General features: G+C 38.9%; 1 protein-coding gene across 1 annotated transcript in view; it reads left to right on the top strand.

Moving 5' to 3' along the window:
- eif2ak4 (eukaryotic translation initiation factor 2 alpha kinase 4) overlaps positions 1-27,987 on the top strand; it is a 64,586-nt gene that overhangs the window by 16,486 nt on the left and 20,113 nt on the right. Inside the window, exons 11-28 of the mRNA XM_060880260.1 lie at positions 18-172; positions 298-722; positions 1,322-1,394; positions 1,485-1,574; positions 4,864-4,986; positions 5,180-5,284; positions 7,862-7,925; positions 8,623-8,702; positions 8,798-8,899; positions 11,333-11,383; positions 11,467-11,703; positions 13,871-13,946; positions 23,055-23,176; positions 23,413-23,462; positions 24,155-24,323; positions 24,578-24,694; positions 26,186-26,251; positions 26,962-27,135. Coding sequence (XP_060736243.1) covers positions 18-172; positions 298-722; positions 1,322-1,394; positions 1,485-1,574; positions 4,864-4,986; positions 5,180-5,284; positions 7,862-7,925; positions 8,623-8,702; positions 8,798-8,899; positions 11,333-11,383; positions 11,467-11,703; positions 13,871-13,946; positions 23,055-23,176; positions 23,413-23,462; positions 24,155-24,323; positions 24,578-24,694; positions 26,186-26,251; positions 26,962-27,135 — 2,279 coding nt within the window. The remainder of the gene's footprint in view (positions 1-17; positions 173-297; positions 723-1,321; positions 1,395-1,484; positions 1,575-4,863; positions 4,987-5,179; positions 5,285-7,861; positions 7,926-8,622; positions 8,703-8,797; positions 8,900-11,332; positions 11,384-11,466; positions 11,704-13,870; positions 13,947-23,054; positions 23,177-23,412; positions 23,463-24,154; positions 24,324-24,577; positions 24,695-26,185; positions 26,252-26,961; positions 27,136-27,987) is intronic.

Raw genomic sequence — 27,987 nt, 5'->3', positions numbered from 1 at the left:
CTCACATTTCTTCTCAGACATTGATGTGGATTTTGCATCTACTGTGATCCCGAGGAGTCACCTTCTCAGCGCCCCTTTCAGCACAGTGGTGCAGAAACAGTTTTCTCGTTACTTCAGTGAGTTCGAGGAGCTCCAGCTGCTGGGGAAAGGTGCTTTTGGAGCAGTCATCAAGGTGATGAATTCATCCGTTTTGAGAAATCACTATTCAATAAAGTCTTTTTCTTTATTTGGACATTGCCAAATTTGTGATTTTTTTTTTTAATATGTATTCATTTCCATGTGCTCGTTTATTCATAGGTGCAAAACAAGCTGGACGGCTGCTACTACGCTGTCAAACGCATCCAGGTGAATCCAGCCAGCAAGCAGTTCCGCCGTATTAAGGGAGAGGTGACCCTCCTGTCACGCCTCAACCATGAGAACATTGTGCGCTACTATAATGCATGGATTGAGAGACACGAGGCTTCGTCCACGGGGGCGGAAAGCAGCGACACATCCGAGCAAGTCAGCACCCCTGACCGGCCAGCACGACCCGCTTCTCTGCCCCGCCTGAACGAGCTCGGGATCGTCGACAACGTGGAAGACGTCGCGCCACCACCAGCTCTGGCTAGTTCGGTGGAGTGGAGCACATCTCTGGAGAGATCATCCAGCGCCAAGTGCAATGCCACTGACACGAGCGACGAGGATGATGACGACGAGGCAGATGTGTTCTGCCCGTCTTTCCTGTAAGTTCCTACACCAGGGGCAGGAATTACTATTAATGCACACATATAAGATGAAATATTTTTTTTTAAAAGATTTACACATTACACAGCTTTGCTTTTTGAAGATAGTGATGGTGTTCAATGCTGTCCAGATTGAGATCACAAGTATCACCACTGAGGGACAGTCAGTTTGAAGGTTCTGGTGTTTTATGTCTCATTGAGTCGCCACTAACCAGCGTCAGTCAGACTTATCTAAGGCACTGTAATATGCATAGCACTGTAATACTTCCAATAAAGAATTTAAATATTCATTTTAAGAAATAGCTTTTAATACCTCACAGTTTATTTAGAATTTGTAGTTATAATGATGTCCATTAGGTGGCAGTGTTTGCTCTAGTATAGTTTTATTGCTGCTCAGGGCTGGACACAGCAGGCACTCGTAATTATGTCTGTTGGAGCAACATGGACAGATGAACAGTGGCTAATAAAGTGTTGGGATAATGATTGGGGGTTTGGTTTTCACATTTTACTGGTCTAACTGTAAATAATAGTCTTTCATTTTGCTACTTCACCTGTATAAAGCCTGAGAGTTTTTTGTCCGAATTCTGCTCTCTTGACAGCCCGTCTAGCAGCGACTCTGAAAGTGATATCATCTTTGGCAACGGCGATGCGAGCAGAGACAGTATCGTGCAGGTCTGTACCCGAAGCTCACGTTTACAAATTTTAACAATTCCCATCTTCATCAGTTCATTCACGCGACTGTTTCTTCTGGGTTCCATACAGGATGAACTGAGTAAAAGAGAAGGGGTGGACGCAGTAGAGAGCTCGATATCCGAAAGGCCTCCCCTTATTGCACATTATCTCTACATCCAGGTGAGAGCATGCAGCCAGTGATGTGAAGCTTAAAGGCGGGGTCTCCGATTTTTGAGAAATGCTTCCGAAAACTGAGTCGGGCCGAATAATAAACAAAAATCAAAACAAACGTGTAGCCAATGAGCAGAAAGGGGCGGGGCGTGTCAATATGGACGGAAAGAGTGTTCAGTGCGCATGTGTGACATTAGCAGAAAGCGGTTTTAACATTGACATGGAGGATAAAAACAAAGAAAGAAAGCGAAGAAAGGCTTACGATAAGGTAAGAAGTAGGACGTGTTAATATAGGATCAGCTTTCCAGTGCTGGAGAGACTGAAGGAGCAGGAAGTGAAATCGCGTTGGCGTTTCCCGAGTCAATAACTCCTGAGCTAAACGCTGTTTTAGGAGTCATTGACTCGGGAAACTCCAATCTGTGAATATGCGCCAACTTTACTTAAGACACCGAGGCGCTTTTTTCCTTCTCGAAGTGAGTAACGTTGGTTTTGCTTTGTTACACAGAACTAATATATGCAGTCCTTTGCATGATTATGCTTGTGTCATTTTTGCTTGTTTGTTTATCTGCAATCGTATTGTTCTTCCCTTCAGCTATGATAGACACATTTCTTTCCGTTAGTTGCCTGAGTTACGCATGTATGTGTGGGCGGAGCTATCAATACAGGGGTGGGACCCATTTGGGTTAGGGGCGTGTTTGTTTTGGTGATTTTATATGTCAACATTGGCTTTCAAACATCGGAGACCCTGCCTTTAATGTAAAATTCTAGCTGTGTCAAAGTGAACAAAGTGAATTCTAACTGCTGCTGTGAAACGTATCTCCAGACAAGCAGTACGAAGAAGGCGCGAACTTATCAGAATCAGGTTTATTGGCCAAGTGTGTTGACACACACAAGGAATTTGGTTCCAGCAGTTTGTGACTCTCAAAAGTACAGACATAAATAACACTATACTATACAAACTATACAAGAAAACAATGCAGACGATGATACAATTATAGACAGAATGAGTATAAAATACGAATATAGAATGAATAAAATATATAAAATGATTTATAGAATATGAACGATCAGTTATGTACATAAAGTGTGGGAGTGCAAATAGCAATATTATGCTTATGTACAATATACAGCAGCAGTAGTGTGTAATATACAGATGATTTGATGACTGACAGTCCTGATAATGCAGTACTTATAGATATGAAGCAGGGAATATAATTATAATGAGTTGTCGATCAGGGTGATAAGGGGCCTGGGGAAAGAAACTGTTCCTGTGTCTGGCAGTTTTAGTAAGCAAAGTTCTGTAGCACCTACCAGAAGGGAGGAGCTGAAAGAGGTTGTGTCCAGGGTGCAAAGGGTCAGTGGTTATCCAAAATTCATTGGACGGCTACAAACATAAATACACTCTACAACTTTTCACACTTGAAAGATTTTCCCCTCGGTAATTGTAAACTTGTGAAAATTACCCGGGATAATTTTTAACCGTATAATCTAACAGGCAGAATTTATATCTTCACACCATCTCTTCTAGAGTTTGCCCAACATTTATTGGGATCTTATACCACAGTGCTGTTAAATTCTTAAAGCGGTATGTTCATATTCTGTAACAGCAGCTCGGAGTAGTTCCGACTTTAACACCCACCGAGTGCTTTAATAGTTACAGCTTCACATTCATGCAGTTATCTAATCAGGTGACAGAGATACAGGTGAAGACCTTCAGTTGATGTTCACAACAAACATCAGAATGAAGAAAAGTTGTTACTGCCTGATTGGCTGGTTTAAGTTATTTTGGAAACTGCTGATCTCCTGAGATTGTCTCACACACAAATCATACTAGTACATTACCCACACGTTCACTAGGTATTTAATGATTAGACTTGGCAGATTGAAAAAAGGTTGACGCGTATAAAAGCTAGTTATGTTAGGAGACGTTTTAAGAGCTTCCCAACACCGGGAAGTCTTCAGAGCAAATAATTTTCACTTTCTGGTTTCTCAGCAGTAAGCTGTATTTATTTTTGGCTTATTAACTTCAAATACAGGAGGACACTATTTTCTAATTCCTGACTGCTACACATTAGTAGTTCTGTTGGGTTTAAATGATATCCTGCACCCTCAAGGGCCCACTGGATAATATTGAACACTTATGGTACAGGGGGAAAAAAAAAAAAAATATATAAAGGATCTATTACAGGGGCACGGTGGCTTAGTGGTTAGCACGTTCGCCTCACACCTCCAGGGTTGGGGTTTCGATTCCCGCCTCCGCCTTGTGTGTGTGGAGTTTGCATGTTCTCCCCGTGCCTCGGGGGTTTCCTCCGGGTACTCCGGTTTCCTCCCCTGGTCCAAAGACATGCATGGTAGGTTGATTGGCATCTCTGGAAAATTGTCCGTAGTGTGTGATTGCGTGAGTGAATGAGAGTGTGTGTGTGTGCCCTGCGATGGGTTGGCACTCCGTCCAGGGTGTATCCTGCCTTGATGCCCGATGACGCCTGAGATAGGCACAGGCTCCCCGTGACCCGAGGTAGTTCGGATAAGCGGTAGAAAATGAGTGAGAGAGAGAGAGAGGATCTATTACACACATTTTAGCTTCACCATAAAATAAAATTTTGACTTACTAGAAATTTAAATGGAATCGTATACACACTATATGGCCAAATGTATATGGAGCCTTGACCAAAACAAACATTTGAGGGACTTTCTCAGCTTTCTTTAATGGCTTTAAATGGCATAGTAGTTCTGTTCACTGGGGTTAACTGGCCCTAACTAACAGTGAACAAATTGAGGTCCATAAAGACGTGTTTTACATTTACAGCATTTGGCAGTCGCCCTTATCAAGAGCGATCTACTTTTTTATACAACTGATCAATCGAGTTTTAAGAACCTTGCCAAAGGGCCCAGTAGTGGACAATTTGAACTCATGACCATCTGATCTGCAGTCCAACATCTTAACCACTTGGCTACCACATCCCCATTTTACCAAAGTCGGAGTGAAAAAATCCCCTTGAACCCCGATGAACACATTTGTACTGAATGAGCAAATCCCTAAATCTACAGCCTAAAATTCTAGTGGATAGACTTGTCAGAAGAACAGAGGCTGATCCATAAGCAAATGATAGACCAACACCATTATAGTGCCTTTGTTATTGAAATGTGGTGTTTGAAATGGTCACGTGTCCAAATGCTTTTGGGCCATCATTAGGTGTATGTTTGTATTGATGAGACTAAGCTGGATTTATTGCATTTGTAAGAAAGGAAAATTGTAAAAAATTTGGAAACCTTTATCTGTGTGTTTCTCTTACTTCAGATGGAATACTGTGAAAAAAGCACTTTGAGGGACACAATAGACCAGGGTCTTTATCAGGACTGCAGTCGTCTCTGGAGACTCTTCAGGGAGATTCTGGATGGCATTGCGTACATTCATGAACAGGTAACCTGTATCTAAAGCTACAACCAGATCCAAACCTGAGGACAGTGTATACTTTTTTTTTTTTTACACAGTTATAAATGATTTCAGTGAAACTCGACCAGGCACGAGTCTGATAGAAGCAACCCTGTTGTTTTGGGTTTAGCTATGGGGTAATGGTGCAGACTGTATGATCATTTTCTGCCTGTATTCTCAGGGAATGATACATAGAGATTTGAAGCCCGTCAACATTTTCCTGGACTCACACGACCACGTCAAGATCGGAGACTTTGGCTTGGCTACTGACCATCCAGCTAGCACGGTACAGTATATGTGTTTCAGCAAAGCTATATAGGACTTTACTCATACTTAATATCTGTTCGTCACATACGTTTTTAACATACACCGAATTTCTATAATGTCAAAATATTTGGAATGAAAAAATTAAGAGCGCAAGATAATTATGTCGCTTTGTAGAAGCCAACATTCTGTTTTCCTACTTAAGCTTAGACAAAAATATATCAAGAGTAACTCCTCCTAAGGCTTTCGAGCCACATGCAAATTCGGATATGTTGTAGACCCTATTACTATTAACTATTACTTTTCTAAGCGATCCAAGTTCCGGTACGTCTGGTACCGAGTCTCAAAATGGCCTTTTTTCCCATAGACTCCCATTATAAACTTTGGAGATTTATAACTCTGCAAGCTTTTGAACTATCTACACCAAACTCGGCCAGCTCCTTTAAGGTGATACTCTGAACAAACTTTTAAATCGGTGTACCGACTGGCCTTTCAGTTGTCCCGCAGCCCCGCCCCAAAATATGCAAAATCAAAAAAACTTTTTACAACATGGACATGTGACATATCAAAACACTCAGAACAATGAGGGGAACTGCCTCACGTGTATTCTGCTCACGTCATGTGACGTCACGTGAAAATAAAAAATTAGCACAACATGGATAAGTGACATATCAAAACAATCAGCTCAATGTGGGGAACGTCCTCAGGAGTATTTGGATGATGTCGCATGCTTGTCTCCACTTACCTCTAAATGTTTTGGCAACCTAGCTTTCTGTCCACTTGCCTCCAAAAGCAACACTGACCCTTGTGTCCACTTGCCTCCAAAAAGCACCATCCATTGCGAATACTTGCATCGTCAAAGCCAACATCAAAGTTTGTCACGACGAACTTTACAAATCTAGTTCATTGTGAAATTACTGCACACGATAAACACTCAAGCATTTTAGTGGGAAAAAAGTTAAGTTGCAAAATTGGGGATGTGGCTGTGTTCAGAATGCATTCGGATTCAGTATCATATTTATAAGTTAATTATCACAGTTTTCATCGATGACATGATTCTGATTTACCCTAAATAAAGATCAGCTGTTTTTTGTAGGATTTTTTTTTGTTCACATCATCAACTCTCATCTAACTGCTAAAGCCATGGTCCATAAAACGCTTACACAACATACATGGCTGGGATTTGTTGAAAGTCGTAGATCAGGAGAAGGTTATAAAAGAATTCCCTCTACATGAGATGGAGCATTTTAATACTGTAAAACAGGACGTCCCTCCAAAACGTATACAAGGTGTCAGGCTGAGCTGTGGTGATGCTGCTACGTCTGAGCTGAATTTAGGGAAGAGATCGCCAGGGAATTATGCAGAGACGGTGATTAAATAGCAAAACTCTTCGTAAATTTACTGAGATTAACAGGGAGTATTTGTACAGAAGAAAAGTGTAATATTCAGTGTTACAAAAGACGTCAGCAGAAACAGCTGTGGTGGTTTACGCAGCTACTTACGGTATGCTTTGTGCAGGTTTATAAGAACAAAACAGAAAGAAAGTCCAGGACAAATTAAAGGATATCGCAGTCATAAGATGAGGTCATCTGCCCTGGTCTGACTGTGTGATACCATTTGTTTGAGATGTTCAGTATATATAAGAAGGACAAGACAAAAACGGACCAGGGAGGCTGCTAAGAGACCTAAAGCAACATCCGGGAATATCAGTGCGGGAATATCGGACAAGTACTGATTACTTTCTGCATGTGGCCACAATCTCTCATAATATTCACGTCTACTGAATCCAACTAAAGCTCTGTAGGGTGACCTGAAGCAGGCTACACACAGGAGATGCCTTCAAAGTTTAATGAATATAGAATGCAAGAGAAAGTGGGAAAAGTCCAGTCCAGATGTACCACACTGATAAACCTTTATCCCAAAAGTCAGTAGGTATAAAATAAAAAGGTCCTTCAACAAAGCATTAGTTTATGGGAGTGCACACTTAGACACACTTATGATTAATAAATAGGTTTGGGCCCCCAGGTGGTCCAGCGGCAGGATCACACGCTCTCATTGGCGTGGCCTTGGTTCGATTCCTGGGCAGGATGCTAACCCAGCCACTGAAGAGTTAACTCTCAGCGCCGGTCCTGAGCCCCGATAAAAATGGGATTGTTGCGTCAGAAAGGGAATCCAGCGTAAAAAGACGATGCCAAATTTATGGAAATATATTTCCATAGAGCTCGATCTGCTGTAAAAAAAAAAAAAAAAAAAATGTAAATAGGTTTGTTTTTCTTTCCTATGTTTCCCTAAAAATGGAATAAAATTTTTTTTTTTTTAATTCCTAAATTTTTTTTCCTAAATGTAATTTCACATTGCAGGTGGAAACTTTTCATGTGTTCAATGTATTATGTGTATGGTCGTAGATTTCGTAGAGCACTGAAGTGTTGCATTGTGAAGTAATTGATCATTTCAATATAAAAAAAAAAAAAAATTGAACTGGGCCCATTTTGTATACCTAGAATGCAATGAACTGTATTGTAATTTAATAATCCGGGGTGAAAGTAGTGCTAATGCTATAGGAATCAGAATTTTTTTACAGCATCTGTGTCTGTTACAGGCTTCAGGTGTGCTGGAGGTGGAGGACAACAGCTCAGGTCTTGTCCTAAAATTAGATCCGACAGGTAAAACCGTACAGCCAACTTTACTGTTTATATCTAATTAGTGGCTTTGATTTTTATATATATATATATAATATATATAAAATATATTCCCATATTATATAGTATATATAATATATATACTGTATATGTATATATCGTCGCTGTCGGGCAGAAACCTCGTATGTCCAAATTTGGTCAATTTCATATTTTTTCACATATCGATGCTATTGGTCAGTCCCCACGTAGGTCTGTTATTTTTACAAGTTATTAACCAATCTAAAGTCTTGAAAATAGCTTGAGCGCAAATCTCTTAACTCCATTGGACACTTCAACTGTCCACCTCTTCCTCACTCCGCGGGAGAGCTTCACGGCATATTTCTCCTTAATAAGAGTCGCAACGAATCAACACGTCTTCTGAGGTAAATGTCTTCAAAACACTGGGCTCAAAGAAAAAAAAATCTTGACCCCGCTAGTTCTGGTGCTCGTCTGAGGACAGGAATTTAGCGCAAGACAATCCACTGCAACGCGGACTAAACCCTGTGCACTGCAGATAAGGTACGGCGTTTTTTTAATTTCCTGAAAAATAACGGTTTTGGAGATACGAGGATTCTGCCCGACAGCGACTGTATGTATGTATGTATGTATGTATGTATGTATGTATGTATGCATGTATGTTCTCTCTAATACATGCAGTGGTTTCTAATTCATGTGTGTCTAGGCAGCATGACTGGCATGGTTGGCACTGCCCTGTATGTAAGCCCAGAAGTCCAAGGAAACACAAAGGCAACTTACAACCAGGTAAAATGAACATTTGTAATGATCTACATGATGGCAGGAGACGAGAGATCCATTTACTTTCTCAAAATAAAAATCTGTTTGTTTGTGTGCTGTAGAAAGTGGACCTGTTCAGTTTAGGGATCATCTTGTTTGAGATGTCCTACAGACCAATGACCACAGCTTCTGAGCGCATCTCCGTACTCAGCCAGCTAAGAAAGGTGAGTCTGTACTAGGGTTGCTAGGGCTGGAACATTTCCATGGGAATATATGGGGAATTAATGGGAATATATGGGAATTAATGGGAATATATGGGAATAAATGGGAATATATGGGAATTAATGGGAATATATGGGAATAAATTGGGAATTTTTTAAAAATGCAGAGTTACCTATAACAAGGAACTTAAATGTAGTCTAAAAAAAAAATCTTGCAGCATAATTTTGTTTAAAATAACAAGATTTAACGCAATTTAAGTTGACTTGTACCCTGCATTCCTCGGTCACTTGCACACAGCACACTGCTTACTGGAGGGCCATTGAGGCCAAACCCCCTGCACGTACTTGCATTCTTCCATAACATGCACAGTAACACTTTATTTTAGGGTCATTTAACTAGTTGCTTATTAGCATGAATATTAATAGAATATTGCCTATTTATTAGTACTTATTAAGCACATATTAATGCCTTATTCTGCATTACCTTATTCTACATCCTTAATTGTACCCAATACCTAAACTTAATAACTACCTTACTAACTCTTAATAAGCAGTAAATTAGGAGTGTTACCACATGCACAGATAATTTGATGACCCTACACACACACACACACACACACACTCATTCCCCCCTGGAATGAAGATTTTTTTTTTTAAATTTGTATTACCTTGCGTACATGTCTTCTTATGACTAAACAAAATGTTTATGTTTGTATATGATATAGTTTATTTAAATTTCCCTATATTTTGAAATAAATCCCTGTAAATTCCCATAAATTCCCGTAAAGTTTCCAATTTGGAATATTTCCAAAATTCCACAGATTAAGTTTCCGTGGAAAGTTTCCGGAAATTTACCGAAAAAACTTTTCACCCCTTTGCAACCCTAGTCTGTACCAGGTGTATAGATATTTACTGTAGCTTTATGGGTTGGATCATCAGGTCAAAAATTTCATCCCCAATCGCAAACAATCATGAATCAGTTAATATGGTGGCTTTCAATAAAATAAAATAAAAATCTATAATGTTCAAATGATAAATAAATAAATAAAGTTAATATAACTAATTGAATAGGCTAGTGAGGCAAAAAAAAGAGTGTGTAATACTCTTAAATAGTTTTTCTTCTTTTTTAAAAAAAAAAAAAAAAAAAAAGTGTTTATTTCATGCAGGGATTGCTTTTGACCACACAAGCCAGAAGCGCCATGTTAGCGGCTGCAGGCGGGATACGCTTAGCTATTTAAATACGTTTGCAAACCAATCCCTTTCCAGCTATTGGCTAGAGATACAGAACATTGTAATTACTTGAGGGGTTTACAGTATAGACTCTATGGGGGCAGTTGAACAAGAGAGGAGAGGTTGTTCAACATCCTGACTTCCTGATGGATAAAACTGTTCTTCAGCCTGGTGGTGCGAGCCCAAACGCTGCAGAATCTTCTCCCAGATGGCAGAAGACCGAAGATATTGTGTAATGGATATAACGGGTAGAGTCACCTACAATGCTGCATGCTTTATAGATGTCCAGGAGAGAAGGGAGAGGGGCACCAATGATCTTCCCAGCTGCTTCTATTATGGACTGCAGGGTTTTCCTGTCGTACATGGAACATGTATCAAACCACCCCGTGATGCAGCTAGACAGGCTGCTCTTAATTGTTTCCATGATGGGTACTGGGGCCCTGGCTCTTCTAGGTTTGTGGAGGAAATGGATGCATTTCTGAGCTTTTTTGGCCTGTAGTGAGGTGTTTCTGTTCCTGAAGAGGTTCTCGGATATGTGCACACCCAGAAACTTGGTGCTTTACACCCTCTCCGTAGCAGCACTCTTGATTGTCAGATGAGTGTGTGTTGCGTGTGTGTGTGCTCTATGGAAGTTTACAATAATCTCCTTTATCTTCACATTTAAGTAGAAGTTGTGTCTCTCTTGGCACCACATGGCCAGTCATTTTACTTCTTCTCTGTAGTTCACAAAGAGTTTGGTGCTGTACTTTGGTGTTAGTCATGGGTCCACAGGGTAAAGAGCAGTGGAGTGAGCATGCATCCTTGTGGGTCCCCTGTACTCGGTGTGATGGTGCTGGATGCTTGGTTTCCAACCCAAACAGGCTATGTGCATGTCAGATTTATTCCCCCCTTCCTGTAATATAAAGCAGATTACTTTACTTATTGAAAAAGCGCATACCTGAGTACAGACATCGTGGCACAGTTCAACCAAACTCGGACCGTCTCTTAGAGGTAACCTCGGGTTCAGTATCATGGTGTGTTTCCACATAACAGCTTTCATGCAAACCATGCTCTGTTTCAGACTAAACCGAGAGTGTGAAAGCTGCCTTAGTCAATAATCTGCGAAATTTCAACATAGCACACAGAATTAGCATCAGGGAGGGGGCAGATAAATTTTCCCAGCACATGCCACAGCAAATCTGAGTCCGTTCTGTATTCTCTTTGCAGGAGTCCATTGACTTCCCTGAAGATTTTTGTAAATATGAAAATGGAACACAGGTGAGCTTTTGAAGATATTTTTTCGTTTAAATGAATATTCAACTCAAGAGCAGTGCAACATCTCTTCTCTTGCCTGGTTTCAGAGGAAGGTGATTTGCTGGCTGCTCAACCACGACCCGGCTCTGCGGCCCACAGCGGTGGAGCTGTTGAAGAGCGATCTCCTCCCACCTCCTCAGATGGAGGAATCTGAGCTACACGAGGTGCTTCAGCACACCATGGCTAATGTCAACGGAAAAGCCTACCGCACCATGGTGAACCAGCTGTTCTCTCAGAACCACTCTCCGGTGATGGACTACACATATGATATTGACATTTATAAGGTAATGGGCATTATACCAAACAAACTCTGTGTAGGTCAACACTATACAGCAGTGTTACTCATTGTGCGGCTCGCGAGCCTCCTGCGGCTCGCCAAGCTTTAATACGCGGCTCGCATGGCAGTAAATAATACGATGATATGATCATGGGGTTAAAATGTATTTTTCATTTAAATAACATTAAAAACAATCAGGGAAGCATAGAAAAACGAATGTGCTCTATTACAAATAATAATGTATATTTATATATATTATTTGACTCACTGCGTTCTGCGCAATAGCCAGTTTTTGGCGGCCTGCCAGAAGCTAGTTTGTGTTTCATGCTAGTTAACAACTTGTGTTTACTGTACACACGGACTAAAAAATGGATCGATTTCTTATCAAACAATCCCGCGCACAAAATGAACAGCAACAAAGCAATGTGACAGTGACAAAAGAGGTAACTGATGGGGAGCATGCGTCATCCGCAACTCGAGTAATTATTGTATTGCAATATCGTACATTGTATTTAAGCAGATAAGCTATTTAAGACTGAATAACTTGGCATACTTTGCGGTGAAAGTGGCTGAGGAAAGTTGAAAGGAAAATGTAAAGCATACAAAGACTTCCTATACTATTGTAGCGACAGTTTTTGGTTGTCGTTTGAAAAACCACATATGGATGTGGTCTGGTATCCATATACCGTTGGTCATATTGGGCCTTTTTACACCTGGTCACTTCATGTGTTTGCTCTGATCCGATAGCTACAGTATCTGATTTGTTAAAACTGTTCCATTTACATTGGGCCACATAAATGCGTCTCGGCGATCGAATCGGAATCCGAATCCGATCTTTCTACTCCCGCCCAAAATGCAAATATATTTTACCTCATTTCCGGGGTAATCGAAATGGAACACGCTTTGGTGTATGCGGTTTTCAGAACGCAATCAAAAAGAAGATGAAAAAACCTGTTACGACGGTTATGCTACTAAAAACAGCATTTTCTTAACAGCGATGCATGACTCGTGAGTCACTCGCGAGTGACGTACTTCCGTTTGGGAGGAGTATAGCGCTGACGTATGTGGCCTGAACAACCACATTCATTTACACCTGTCCAGTTTCATCTGAAATGCGTCCCAGACCACTTCACGAGGTGGTTTGAACGATCGGATTTATATCCGTCTCAAAAACCATCGGATAGCTATCGGATCACAGAAAACGCATGAAGTGACCAGGGTTTGTGTTTATTATGTGTGAGATCAGACTGTAGAATGACCAACAGTTGTATAAAGTAAGCTTATATACTTCTAGAAAGATCCGTAAGACATTTTTCGTAAGTTTACCTCCGTACACCACCACAACAGATTTGAAGTGCAGATTTTTAGCTTGAATTCATGAGGTTTAACAAAACGTTTGCTGCTTACCAATTTAAACAGCCATTTATTAGACATTTCCTCAATTTGTAAAGGCCAATAGTAATTGGACAAATTAGATTAGAATAGATTTAACTTTTTTTTGTTATTGCGAAAGGTACATGTACAATGTCAATGAAATTCAGACATTTATAAATGTATGCATTATTTTTAAGATTTGGATGCAAATCCTGAAGTCTGGAACCCATAGGCTTCACCAAATGCTGAGTTTCCAAGCTTTTACTGCAGCTACCTTCCGTTCCTGCTTTTTACATCTTAAGATTTGTTTTCAGTCAGGAAACGGGCCATCGGTTGATTTGAGGTCAGGCGACCGAGCGTTGTGGTGGTGTACAAAGGCAAAATTCCATAAACTGTGTTATTCTCCAAATACTTATGGACTTTTTCGTATCTGTTTTTTTTCTTTTCTCCATAACCAACACCAACAACCAACAATTTATGCTGTTAATCACTTCATGCTGTTCTGTTTTTGTTTTCTTGTCTTGAAGAATATGCCATAGAAAATCAAAGAAAACTGTTTCTCCTGTGTTTAGCTTGAACGTGACATACTGTACGCCACTACAATCTTTATTCTGGATTCCCAGTTTAGTGCATTATTTCCTCCTCACCCCTAGATGTCGATATGTACCTGTAAAGGTTTTTAAACTCCAACGCTTCCTTCGTAAAGCCTCATCATCTGGTTCATATCATACCAGCTATGTTTAAACACCCTTACAGCCACCGTTTCTTAACCGACCCCACGCTGTTTTGTTTTTCCCCAGGGCAGCTTTAATTTCAACAGCGCAAAACTGCAGCAGTACGTGCATGAAACAATCACCAGGGTCTTCAGAAAGCACGGTGAGTGACTCACACCGAGTTTGGACACGTCCCTAACGTTCACTGTTTGTTTCAGGTAGTGACGTTCTTACATCAGGAAAATATAACGATGTAATACATTACAATAAACATAAAATACTACATCTTGTAAATCCATGGTCTTTAAACTCCTTATTTTATGCATCAGTGCAGCCTCGTCTTCGTCATGTTTCAGATTTCCTTTAATGATTTATCTGTAAAAATAAGTAACCATGTAATGCAGCCTACAACATGTAAATAAGAATGCCTTCTCTCCAGCTTTGGTTTCTTCTAAAATGTTAGGGCTTTGAATTAATGCTGTTTTTATGCGCTGTAATTATAGGAGGAAGCTGTGAAACTTTGATCGTTTCAGACTTGTTAGTGAATAATAAGAAGAAGGAGAAGAATACGAATAGGAAATTGGTCTCATCAGAATCAGAATCAGATTTATTGGCCAAGTGTGTTGACACACACAAGGAATTTGGTTCCAGCAGTTTGTGACTCTCAAAAGTACAGACATAAATAACACTATACTATACAAGACAATAGGATACAATATAGACAGAATAAATATAAAAATATGAATATAGAATATGGCTGATCAGTTATGTACATAAAGTGTGGGCGTGCAAATAACAATATTGTGCAATATTATGCTTTTATACAATATACATCAGCAGTAGTGTGTAATATACAGATGATGTGATGACTGACAGTCCTGATAATGCAGTATTATAATGCAGTATAATTATATAAATATAATTAATTATGGTGAGTTGTCGATCAGGGTGATAAGGGGCCTGGGGAAAGAAACTGTTCCTGTGTCTGACAGTTTTAGTAAGCAGAGTTCTGTAGCGCTTGCCAGAAGGGAGGAGCTGAAAGAGGTTGTGTCCGGGGTACGAAGGGTCAGTGGTGATTTTTCATGCCCGGTTTCTGGTTCTTGTGTCGTACAAGTCCTGGAGAGTGGGCGCCAATTATTTTTTCTGCTGTTTTTACTGTGCATTGCAGTCTGTTTCTGTCCTGTTTTGTTGCTGCACCAAACCAGTTGGTGATGGATGTGCACAGGACAGATTCTATGACTGCAGTGTAGAACAGCATCAACAGCTCCTGTAGCAGACTGTACTTCCTTAATTGGTGTAGAAAGTACATCCTCTGCTGGGCCTTTTTGATGATGGCATTTATGTTGCACTCTTATTTCAGGTCTTGGGAAATGGTAGTGCCCAGAAACTTGAAGGCCTCCACAGAAGACACCGGGCTGTTAGATATTGTGAGGGGGAGTAGTGTTGGGGGGTCTTTCCTAAAGTCCACTATCATCTCCACAGTTTTGAGGGTGTTTAGCCCTCATGGAGTAGAGTGTAGATCTTGTCAAAAGGGTCAGGAAGTGAGCTCATTTACGACAGTTTCTCTGTGTTTGTTTCACGAATAGCTTCGTGTTGTGCACACGCTGTTCACGGCACCTCAGTTTTAATGTCCGTCCTCGCCGATAATGCGTCGCACGCCCAGGCAGGAACAAAATGACAATCCTATGCAGATCTGTTTACATTATTTATGTTCAATTAGCCTGGGCTATTCTGAATGTACTGTATATGTGCAATAGCCTTGAGTTAACACGCATTGCCCCGCCCCCCAGGGTGCGTTCAACCACATATAAACTGAACAGCTATGTTTCAAGAACAATCCAATAACGTCACCCACCAGTTTCGTGTGTGGGAGAAAGTGTGTGTTGCTATGATTTCCTTGAAGAAAAAAAAAATGAATTACAGAACTTTATATGGAAGATATTTACTCTCACTGTTACCATGGTAACTTGGTTATCCGTCACTGGCGACTATCATGCTAATGCCACCTCCAACACTATGTGCTTTGTCATCTCATAGATCACTAGCTAGCTGAATCCAGACGCTGACACAACTTAACACATCATCATCATTATATTCTGTAGTTGCTTTCTGGACCTTGACCTTCCAAACGGAACATTACTGAAAAATGATTGAATGAAAGAGGAAGCTCTTGCTATTTTGCTTCTATTAGTGAAAAGTGAAGCCTGACTGTTAGATACTGTAGATAGATAGATACTGTAGATAGATAGATACTGTAGATAGATAGATACTGTAGATAGATAGATACTGTAGATAGATAGATAGATAGATAGATAGATAGATACTGTAGATAGATAGATAGATAGATACTGTAGATACTGTAGATAGATACTGTAGATAGATACTGTAGATAGATAGATACTGTAGATAGATACTGTAGATAGATACTGTAGATAGATAGATAGATAGATAGATAGATAGATAGATAGATAGATACTGTAGATACTGTAGATAGATACTGTAGATAGATAGATACTGTAGATAGATACTGTAGATAGATAGATACTGTAGATAGATACTGTAGATAGATAGATAGATAGATAGATGGATAGATAGATACTGTAGATAGATAGATAGATACTGTAGATACTGTAGATAGATACTGTAGATAGATAGATACTGTAGATAGATACTGTAGATAGATAGATACTGTAGATAGATACTGTAGATAGATAGATACTGTAGATAGATAGATACTGTAGATAGATACTGTAGATAGATAGATACTGTAGATAGATACTGTAGATAGATAGATACTGTAGATAGATACTGTAGATAGATAGATACTGTAGATAGATACTGTAGATAGATAGATACTGTAGATAGATACTGTAGATAGATAGATACTGTAGATAGATAGATACTGTAGATAGATACTGTAGATAGATACTGTAGATAGATAGATACTGTAGATAGATACTGTAGATAGATAGATAGATAGATAGATAGATACTGTAGATAGATAGATAGATAGATAGATAGATACTGTAGATAGATAGATACTGTAGATAGATAGATACTGTAGATAGATAGATACTGTAGATAGATACTGTAGATAGATCGATAGATAGATAGATAGATAGATAGATAGATAGATAGATAGATAGATAGATACTATAGATAGATAGATACTGTAGATAGATACTGTAGAAAGATAGATAGATAGATAGATACTGTAGATAGATACTGTAGATAGATACTGTAGATAGATAGATAGATAGATAGATACTGTAGATAGATAGATAGATAGATAGATAGATAGATACTGTAGATAGATAGATAGATAGATAGATACTGTAGATAGATACTGTAGATAGATAGATAGATACTGTAGAAAGATAGATAGATACTGTACATAGATAGATACTGTAGATAGATAGATAGATAGATACTGTAGATAGATAGATACTGTAGATAGATAGATACTGTAGATAGATACTGTAGATAGATACTGTAAATAGATAGATAGATAGATAGATACTGTAGATAGATAGATACTGTACATAGATACTGTAGATAGATAGATAGATACTGTAGATAGATACTGTAGATAGATAGATAGATACTGTAGATAGATACTGTAGATAGATAGATAGATAGATAGATAGATACTGTAGATAGATAGATACTGTAGATAGATACTATAGATAGATAGATACTGTAGATAGATACTGTAGATAGATAGATACTGTAGATAGATACTGTAGATAGATAGATAGATACTGTAGATAGATACTGTAGATAGATACTGTAGATAGATAGATAGATACTGTAGATAGATAGATACTGTAGATAGATAGATAGATACTGTAGATAGATACTGTAGATAGATAGATACTGTAGATAGATACTGTAGATAGATAGATAGATAGATACTGTAGATAGATAGATACTGTAGATAGATACTGTAGATAGATAGATAGATACTGTAGATAGATACTGTAGATAGATAGATAGATACTGTAGATAGATACTGTAGATAGATAGATACTGTAGATAGATACTGTAGATAGATAGATAGATACTGTAGATAGATAGATAGATACTGTAGATAGATAGATACTGTAGATAGATAGATAGATACTGTAGATAGATACTGTAGATAGATAGATACTGTAGATAGATACTGTAGATAGATACTGTAGATAGATAGATACTGTAGATAGATACTGTAGATAGATAGATAGATACTGTAGATAGATAGATACTGTAGATAGATAGATACTGTAGATAGATAGATACTGTAGATAGATACTATAGATAGACAGATAGATAGATAGATAGATAGATAGATAGATACTGTAGATAGATAGATAGAACTTTGTCATTGCATTATACAGGTACACAGCAACGAAATGCAGTTTTGTCATCTACCAGAAGTGCAAAACGTAGCAGTCGTGCAAAATGCAGATAAATATCTAGCATATTTACAGCAAGTGGTATATATAAAAGCATATACAGTGAATAAATATAAAGGCTATAACAGTACAGAGATGTGTGGACATACAGGAGTACAGTGAATAAATATAAAGGCTATAACAGTACAGAGATGTGTGGACATACAGGAGTACAGTGAATAAATATAAAGGCTATAACAGTACAGAGATGTGTGGACATACAGGAGTACAGTGAATAAATATAAAGGCTATAACTGTACAGAGATGTGTGGACATACAGGAGTACAGTGAATAAATATAAAGGCTATAACTGTACAGAGATGTGTGGACATACAGGAGTACAGTGAATAAATATAAAGGCTATAACTGTACAGAGATGTGTGGACATACAGGAGTACAGTGAATAAATATAAAGGCTATAACTGTACAGAGATGTGTGGACATACAGGAGTACAGTGAATAAATATAAAGGCTATAACTGTACATAGATGTGTGGACATACAGGAGTACAGTGAATAAATATAAAGGCTATAACAGTACAGAGATGTGTGGACATACAGGAGTACAGTGAATAAATATAAAGGCTATAACTGTACAGAGATGTGTGGACATACAGGAGTACAGTGAATAAATATAAAGGCTATAACTGTACAGAGATGTGTGGACATACAGGAGTACAGTGAATAAATATAAAGGCTATAACTGTACAGAGATGTGTGGACATACAGGAGTACAGTGAATAAATATAAAGGCTATAACTGTACAGAGATGTGTGGACATACAGGAGTACAGTGAATAAATATAAAGGCTATAACAGTACAGAGATGTGTGGACATACAGGAGTACAGTGAATAAATATAAAGGCTATAACTGTACAGAGATGTGTGGACATACAGGAGTACAGTGAATAAATATAAAGGCTATAACTGTACATAGATGTGTGGACATACAGGAGTACAGTGAATAAATATAAAGGCTATAACAGTACAGAGATGTGTGGACATCATTAAGAATTACAGAATTACAGAAATGGTTCTAAGGCTAACCCCAAATTATCACTCACATTTGAAATTACCGGAGCGTTTTTTCCTGTTATTGACGTCAATATCGATGCTTACATTGTCCCCCTGTGACATAAGCAAGTCACACAACTGCTAACTGTTTACAGCACAACCCAAAAGTACAGCAAACACCAAATTAGCAACAAAAAAAAAAATCACTAAAATAACAAATATTTTGATATAAACATATTTAACATGTTTTACATTAGAGTTTTGTGTTATTGGAGTTTTGAGTCATCTTTATAATTTAAGGATGTGCCAATTAATTCATTAGTCTATTCAGCCTGGGGGGACACAGTATGGGGCACAGCTTTAAATGGTTGATTGTCTATGACCACCTTCTTTGGAGGCAGAATGCTGTCTACATAGCTAGTTTGAAGCGGTTAAACTCCCGGGTGATTATTAGCCTGAAAAAAACCTCCCAGACTCTGCTGAGTGAGACTGGATAGTGACATAGCTGTGACACCGGACACCATTGTAATTACACTTCGAACGTCCCCCTGTGACATAAGCACGGCACACGACTGCTAACGTCTCACAGGAATAACAAAAATGCAGCAAAAATCGCATTAGCAAAGAGTTTTGAGTTTAATGTGTAGCAGATCATCCGTAAATGATGAAGGGTTTAGCTAATAAAATATCTCAATCTTTGTAGACCACAATCTCTGATTATTGCTCTTGAATGGACTTTCAGTCCAGGCTGTGTGGATGCGTGACGCATGAAAAAATATCTGTTTTCAGTTGCCAAGATATGTCTTAGAAGTTGTGTGTGTGTGTGTGTGTTTGTTTTAACTTTTATAAACTCAGTAAGAGTTAAAACAGAGCTATTGTTCTTTATGGTGAATTATATAGCTTATATAGTATATGGGAGTAGGGAATGTGTGTGTTCTGTGTCCTTTCATGAGACAGCACTTATGTGCTTATGTTTAAGGCCATTAGGTTTTGATTACGGGGTGTTTTGTATAACTGCCAAACTTTACCATTTGTGCAGTGTTTGCTTTACATCCATGCTGGGGTAGTGTAACTGTTTCTTTTAATGTGGGGTTATGGGCCTTTGTTTCGCCATCTGCCTTGGATCATAGAAAGGCTTTAATGTTGCCTAATATCTTGATGACTCACTGCTTGCTTGCCCCATTATGTTATGGTAGGATGCTGCACGGCACTTCAATCCAAGTTGCTTTCAATCCAAGTTGCTTTACAGAGCAAAAGTGAGTTTCTGGAACACCCAGATTTGGGGGTGGGGGATTCAGAACTGTTCATTGTTTCCAGGTTTTATCACGGTATTATTAGCTCTGTTATTAGATTAACACAACAGGATCAAATGTTTGAAATGTCCAATAATAAATCAGACTACCACTTTCTACCACAGGTTTTTATATCAAATGAGCTTTTTGCAAAATTTTCACTTTTTTTTTTTTTTTTTTATTTTTTATTTTTTTATACAGTATATCAAGTTTTGTTTTGTATCAAGATTTATTTTTCTGATTCAGGACATAATTCAAAAACTGTTTTATCAATGCAGTTAAATGTAGATACACAAAATCCAAACACGCCTCAGGAAATAGCTGTAAATAAACTGATAATGACTCCAGATTCAATGCATTGTAAACCATGAGGATTAATAATGAATATGTATTATAAATCTGTGCATCATATTCAGAGAAATACTTTATTTTCTGGAACAATTTCAGGGGTGCCAACACTTTTGGCCATGTCTGTATATTAGTAGATAATACCGGTTCTTGAAATGCACTTGTTTAGATGGAAACAAATACAGTACATTACACTACTGTTGAAAGTTTGAGATCACTTAGAAATTTCCTTGTTTTCCAAAGAAGAAAACATTTTTTATCCATTTTAGAAACATAAAATGAATCAGATGATTTATTAAAGATCTACATTATTGCACAGAGGCCCATTATCAGCAACCATCAGTTCTCTATGGCCACGTTCACACTGCAGGTAAAAGTGGCTCAAATCTGATTTTTTTTGGGGTCAAGTGACCAGGTCAGACTTCTTCAGGAGTAGTGTGAACACTCAAATCTAGCCCAGATCTGATTTTTTTCAAATCAGATTCAGACCACTTCCATATGTGGTCCTGAATCAGACCCAAATCTGATTTTTTCCAATGTGGCAGCAGTGTGCAATTATGCACCGGCGAGTACGCACACAAACGTGACTACGCCTACAAAATGGATCAAAATAATCAAAAGTTGCCCTCGACATCCGAAAATTTTCAAAACACTGCGTCTCTGCGCTGCCATTACACAAACATTTAGAAAGAAAAGCGAAAATGCTTACTTCCTCCATAACCTCGCCAACTTTAGCGCAACGGCGTGCTGCGTGTGACATCATTGTTATTGTTTGTTTGTGCATGCGGGTCAGTTCGAAACAGCAAACAGTTCACAATGGTATCTGATATAGGCCACATTTTAAAAGGTAATGTGAACAGCCAAACAAAAAAAATCAGATCTGAGCAAAATATCCGAATTGAGCATTAAGACTTGCAGTGTGAACACGGCTTATTTTAATCTCATGTTATTTTTTCAAGTGAATCATTTTCTAAAACTAATTGATGATTAGCAAAAACTTTTGTGAGAGCACACCTGAAAGCTGTTGTACTGATTAAGGGAGCACTGAAAGTGGCCTCCTTTAGGTAAGGCCACGTCCACACTAATCCGGATATATTTGAAAACGGAGTTTACGTCTAAAAACGCTCCGCGTCCACGTTATCATTTTCAAACGTTTTCCAAAGGTTGCTCATCCACACTGAAATGTATGAAAATGCTTACATCTCCCTACTGAGCATGAGTAAAGCTTCGACCTGCGTCATTTCCGCTAGACGTTTATTTACTTTCGACTGCATCACATGACACAAAATGCCTCATAGTATTCAAAAGCCTCCGTCTTCACAGTCCACACTAAGACACGAAGACGGCGTTTTCAGATTTATCCGCTTTGGAGAGCGTCTTCCAACAGCTACGTTTACGTTGACTTAAAACGCTGTCTCGGTGTGGACGAAAGGCCAAAACGGAGAGAAAAATATAAAACATTTTAGTGTGGACATGGCCTTAGTTAATGTCTGGAGCTTCAGGAGATATGGGTTTGTTTAAAGGCTCAAAAATCTCCAGAAAGAACCAACTTCCTTTCTTTACATGGCATAAACTTCTCTTACCATGCTGTGAACTACTTTCTTCATAATACAGCACAAACTGCTTCTAGCCAAAACAGAAAAAGGACTCGACGCACAACAGGAAAACAAGGAGATTTCCAAAACGATCCCAAACATTTGAATAGTAGTTTACACACCTATGAACATACAGTACATGGCTTAGTTTAAATAGCTCTTGTCTGCCACCAGGGCTCTCTTTATAGCTCAGTGACCGCTCTGTTTGGATGTCTGATGCTGTCTATGGCAGTCTGGAAGGCTGTTCTGGCTTGATAATGACCTGAGAGTTGAACCGTCACGTTCCACTTCAGTAGGCTCTGGTTTGGTCTCCGTCATCTAGCAATGCTTTTCTGACAGGCTTTAAACCAGCCAAGACTAGATAGTGCCATACAGCTGGGACACTGCTGGTCATGATGAAATTCACTATGCCACAGAGCAAGCGTTGTTTTTCAATTATGTTTAGCATTAACAGAGCATAAACGTAATTGCAGGAGGAATTTCTTGCTAATTAATAAGATCCTAAGTCTCTTATTCCACTTTTTCTCACCTCAGTGTTGATTCTAATCACTCTATCTTGTTTCTCTCTCGGTCTCTTTCTCTGTCAGGTGCAGTAAGGTTACAGACCCCACTCCTCCTGCCCAGGAACAGGAAGCTGTATGAAGGCTGTGAGCTGGCCTGCTTTATGGACCACAGTGGCATGCTGGTCACTCTTCCCTATGACCTGAGGGTGAGTGCTCCAGGATCAGCGTTTACAGCTCATTTACATGCTCATGACACTGAAACGACCTCCAATGCAGAAAAGACTGGAATGTTTGTAAAATAAAAAATAAATATGACAACAGTTTCCACATGTACAATGCCATCACTTACCTTTTGCTCCAGTTTACAGTGTATTAACCGTTTGCTGTGTTCATAAGGACCAGATACTTATTTTATCTGCCCCATGTTTTCTTTTTTCAACAGGTTTCATTTGCCAGATTTGTGGCCAGAAATGGCATTTCACACCTCAAAAGGTAACCACACCACACAATAATTTTATATTTATCTTATATCGTCGCTGTCAGGCGGAAACCTCGTATGTCCAAATTTGGTCAATTTTAATATTTTTTCACATATCGATGCTATTGGTCAGTCCCCACGTGGGTCTGTTATTTTTACAAGTTATTAACCAAAGTCTAAAGTCTTGAAAATAGCTTGAGCGCAAATCTCATAACTCCATTGGACACTTCAACTGTCCACCTCTTCCTCACTCTGCGGGAGAGCTTCGCGGCATATTTCTCCTTAATAAGAGTCGCAACGAATCAACACGTCTTCTGAGGTAAATGACTTCAAAACACTGGGCTCAAAGAAAAAAAATCTTGACCCCGCTAGTTCTGGTGCTCGTCTGAGGACAGGAATTTAGCGCAAGACAATCCACTGCAACGCGGACTAAACCCTGTGCACTGCAGATAAGGTACGGCGTTTTTTTAATTTCCTGAAAAATAACGGTTTTGGAGATACGAGGATTCCGTCCGACAGCGACGATATTATGTTTATATATGAGGGCTTTGATGCCCACCTCCTGCTTTGGGAGTTTCTTCTGGACTGGAAAGTGAAATTGCATGTTAATCGCCCTGAGTCCTCTGGGATAGGCTTTAGCCCCCTATGTAGCACAAGCAATTTATATTGTGTAGGTGATTTAATAATAACTCCTGATCTTGACCAGGTACAGTATCGAGCGTGTGTTCAGGCCACGGAAGTTGGACAGGGCTCATCCTAAAGAGCTGCTCGAGTGTGCTTTCGACATTGTCGTTCCTGTGACAAACAGCTTACTCCCTGACGCTGAGACCATCTACACCATCTCTGAGGTTATCCAGGAGTTCAGCGCGCTCCAGGTACCAGAAGCCAGCAGCGGCAACACTGAAACGTGTTGAATACTTTAAAAACAAAAACAAAAACAACAACATTAATTGTGGAAGGTTTTCTATGTAAATAATTAGTTAGCGGACACTTTGTTTATACACTTGGATAAAGTGGCTTCTTTGTGCATTGGATCTATGAGGATTTTTGGCTGAGTTTGAGATCGTGTGTATAGGAAATGAGCAGGATCATGATGGTAGTACAGGTTATTGGATTTGCTGCATTGCAGGAAAGGAACTACACTATCTATCTGAACCACACCAGCCTGTTACGAGCCATTCTGCTGCACAGCGGCGTACCAGAGGACAAACTAAGCCATGCATCTAGTATACTGTGTGATGCAATGGTAAGCTTTGGCACATTTATAACATACCCAAGAAACATGCTTCAATCAAATATATATGTGTGTGTGTGTGTGTGTGTGTGTGTGTGTGTGTGTGTGTGTGTGTACACATTTATTTATTTTTAATAATAATGTCATCCTTTTTATTAGTTTGTAGTTACATTTGTTCTTTAATGTTAAAAAAACAGACCTCGAACTTCACCATATCAGCATTAACACACACATCTTTTTATGGGGAATGAACCCATAACTGGATTTATTCCTCCCTGTCTAAGCTGTTACTATGGAAACAATGATGTATTAGCCGGCATGTTACCCGTCAGAGCTGCTGGTGGAGAACACCAATCAATACCTTTTTAACCAAACATAATCAAAAGATTTCAGCAGCACTTTTAATGGAATATGAATGCTGTGATGGCATCAACGTAGCAGCAGCTGACAGTTTCCATTACGCATTTGTTATTCTGTTACACATGTCGTAATGCTGTCATTTGTAAGACCCATGCAGAGATAGAGGCCAGTGTTCAGTGCTACATACAGTATATAGCATGCTTATGCAACACTGTTGCTCTCTACAGTAATCTATGGCACAGATCATGGTATATGTTTGTGGGAAGTGGTAGTTCGGTGGTCAAGGTGAAGGACCAATGATTTTCAATTGTTAGTTTAGATCCCAGAACCACCAAGCTGACACTGCTGGACCCTTCAGTAAAGCGCTTAAGCCTCAATTAGTCAGTTGCATACATGAGAGAAATTCAAGTCACTCTGAACTACAATTAATTAGAACTAAGGAGTTCCTCATAGTTTTTGTTACATTTTTTTTATCAGGGCCTAAAACACCTCTTCAGCTCTTTATTACACTCACTCACTCTCTCATTCATTTTCTACCGCTTATCCGAACTACCTCGGGTCACGGGGAGCCTGTGCCTATATCAGGCGTCATCGGGCATCAAGGCAGGATACACCCTGGACAGAGTGCCAACCCATCGCAGGGCACACACACACACACACACACACACACACACTCTCATTCACTCACGCAATCACACACTACGGACAATTTCCCAGAGATGCCAATCAACCTACCATGCATGTCTTTGGACCAGGGGAGGAAACCGGAGTACCCAGAGGAAACCCCCGAGGCACGGGGAGAACATGCAAACTCCACACACACAAGGCGGAGGCGGGAATCGAACCCCCAAAACTGGAGGTGTGAGGCGAACGTGCTAACCACTAAGCCACCGTGCCCCCCCCTCTCTTTATTACATTCCCAAGATAATTTAATAAGCAAATTATAATCCTGAGTTGAACAAAGCGAAACAGATAATATGCTGAATCCAAACACCCAATGTGTGTATATTGTGTGTGTGTGTGTGTGTTTCATTTTAGCCCACAGTTCATGGAGTTCACTGTTTTTCTTGTAGTGCGGATTTGCTCCCTGAAGGTCTCCTCATGACGTAACTTCTCCATTTCAATATCTCTCTTTCTCAACAGAGTGAGAAGCTGACGAAACGTGAGGTGGAAGCCAAGTTCTGCAACCTGTCCTTGTCTAATAACAGCGTACGTTACACGAACTTAAAAGCATACTTTAAAAGTAAAAGATACTTGCATGTCAAGTATCTCAAGGTCTTAATGTTCGGAAAGGTTAAGAATATTTTTTTTTTTTCTAAATGAAAACCCATGCTGAAACACTTGTGTGTAAAATGTACTGTACATAAGGAAAAACAAATGATTAGCATTGTTTGTCATACTAATAATCACAGGGAGACAGTGCTAGTAAAGAATTGTTTTTTTTTTAATACCAGAAAAAAAAAAGATTGATCTCAAGCATAAGGGATTTTACTGTTAACTCCTTAAACATAAAGAGCAAGAGCTTCTTTGCCTAATCACTATTTTCCACTGTCATGTTAATGAGAAATCTAGTGAAAAAAAACTCACCACAGAATTTCATTATAAAATACATTTTGGAAGCCAAGATTTAAAGATTGAATGTTAATTTAAATGCTTCATATGCAGGTCATTGAGGGTGGATGTTTCCTTTTAGTTAGAATTGTGATTTATTATCTGAATAATTATTTCTGCTGCAGTACATCAGGTATTTAAGCATTCTCTCATAATAGGATGACCGTTCTGTAAATGCGTGGTGATTAATTCAGCTCTCTGCACATCTGAGGTCTGTTCAGGGCCTTATTGAATAATTATTCAGGAATGAAGATGGTTCATCAGTTTTTATAGGTTCTGCATGTCTTATCACCATAAACGTTTTGTAGTTGCAGGTGCTTTATAAGTTCATAGAGCAGAAGGGAGAACTGCGCGAGCTCAGTCCGCTCATCAACACTCTGACCAAACAGAAGACTGCTGCAGTCTCCCTGCTAGCCAAGCAAGGCCTTAAAGATCTGGAGGAACTTACGGGTCTACTCAAGAGACTAGGAGTTAAAATACAGGTATAACTATTAACCGTGCTGCTCTGCTATTACAGTCTCACCAGCAAAGATTTTGTCTGTGACTATAAGTAGGATTGTATGGAAATAATAGGGGCTACTAACTTTTTCCCCCTCATAAAAAAAGCTCTGTCCACCAAACCAAAACCAAGCAGTGGCAGATTTTTAAAAAACTATAGAATAAAATGTGTGTGTGTATGTATATGTATATATATATATATATATGTATATGTATATATATATATATATATATATATATATATATATATATATATATATATATATATATATATATATATATATATATATATATGTATATGTATATATATAACTGTATAAGCAGTACTATAAATGTCATTTACATATATAAATAGTTGCAAAATTTTTAAGGCCCACAAATAAAGGTGGTCTTATGTTCATAATGTCAGTCATAATAATAAAGAAGTCTAATTTGTTATTTTTTTTTTATAAACATTCATGCAATTATTTATTCAGCCAATCATGTGGAGGCAACAGCAGCTACACTTACAGCAATATTGTAAAAACTGTATATCCTGCACTTGCTGCTATTGCACTCTGCTATTGCACTCTGGTTAGACCTAAACTGCATTTTGTTGCCTTGTACATGTGTAATGACAATAAAGTTGAATCTAATCTAATCTAATATTCACATCAACCATCAAAACAGTGAAAACATGTCATCTCTGTGATTTTGACTGTCGGTGCCAGATGGGCTGGTTTGAATGTTTCTATAAATACTAGTGATGAGCCGGATACTCGGCTGAAACGAGTATCCGGTACGGATAAAGCACTTCTGCCGAGTACGAGTATTATACGAGTAATACGAGTCAATAT

This window comes from Tachysurus vachellii, chromosome 10 (assembly GCF_030014155.1).
Source record: "Tachysurus vachellii isolate PV-2020 chromosome 10, HZAU_Pvac_v1, whole genome shotgun sequence".
NCBI classification, from domain to species: domain Eukaryota; kingdom Metazoa; phylum Chordata; class Actinopteri; order Siluriformes; family Bagridae; genus Tachysurus; species Tachysurus vachellii.
The sequence above is the reverse complement of the archived record's forward strand: the minus strand, read 5'-3'. Positions and strand labels throughout refer to the sequence as shown.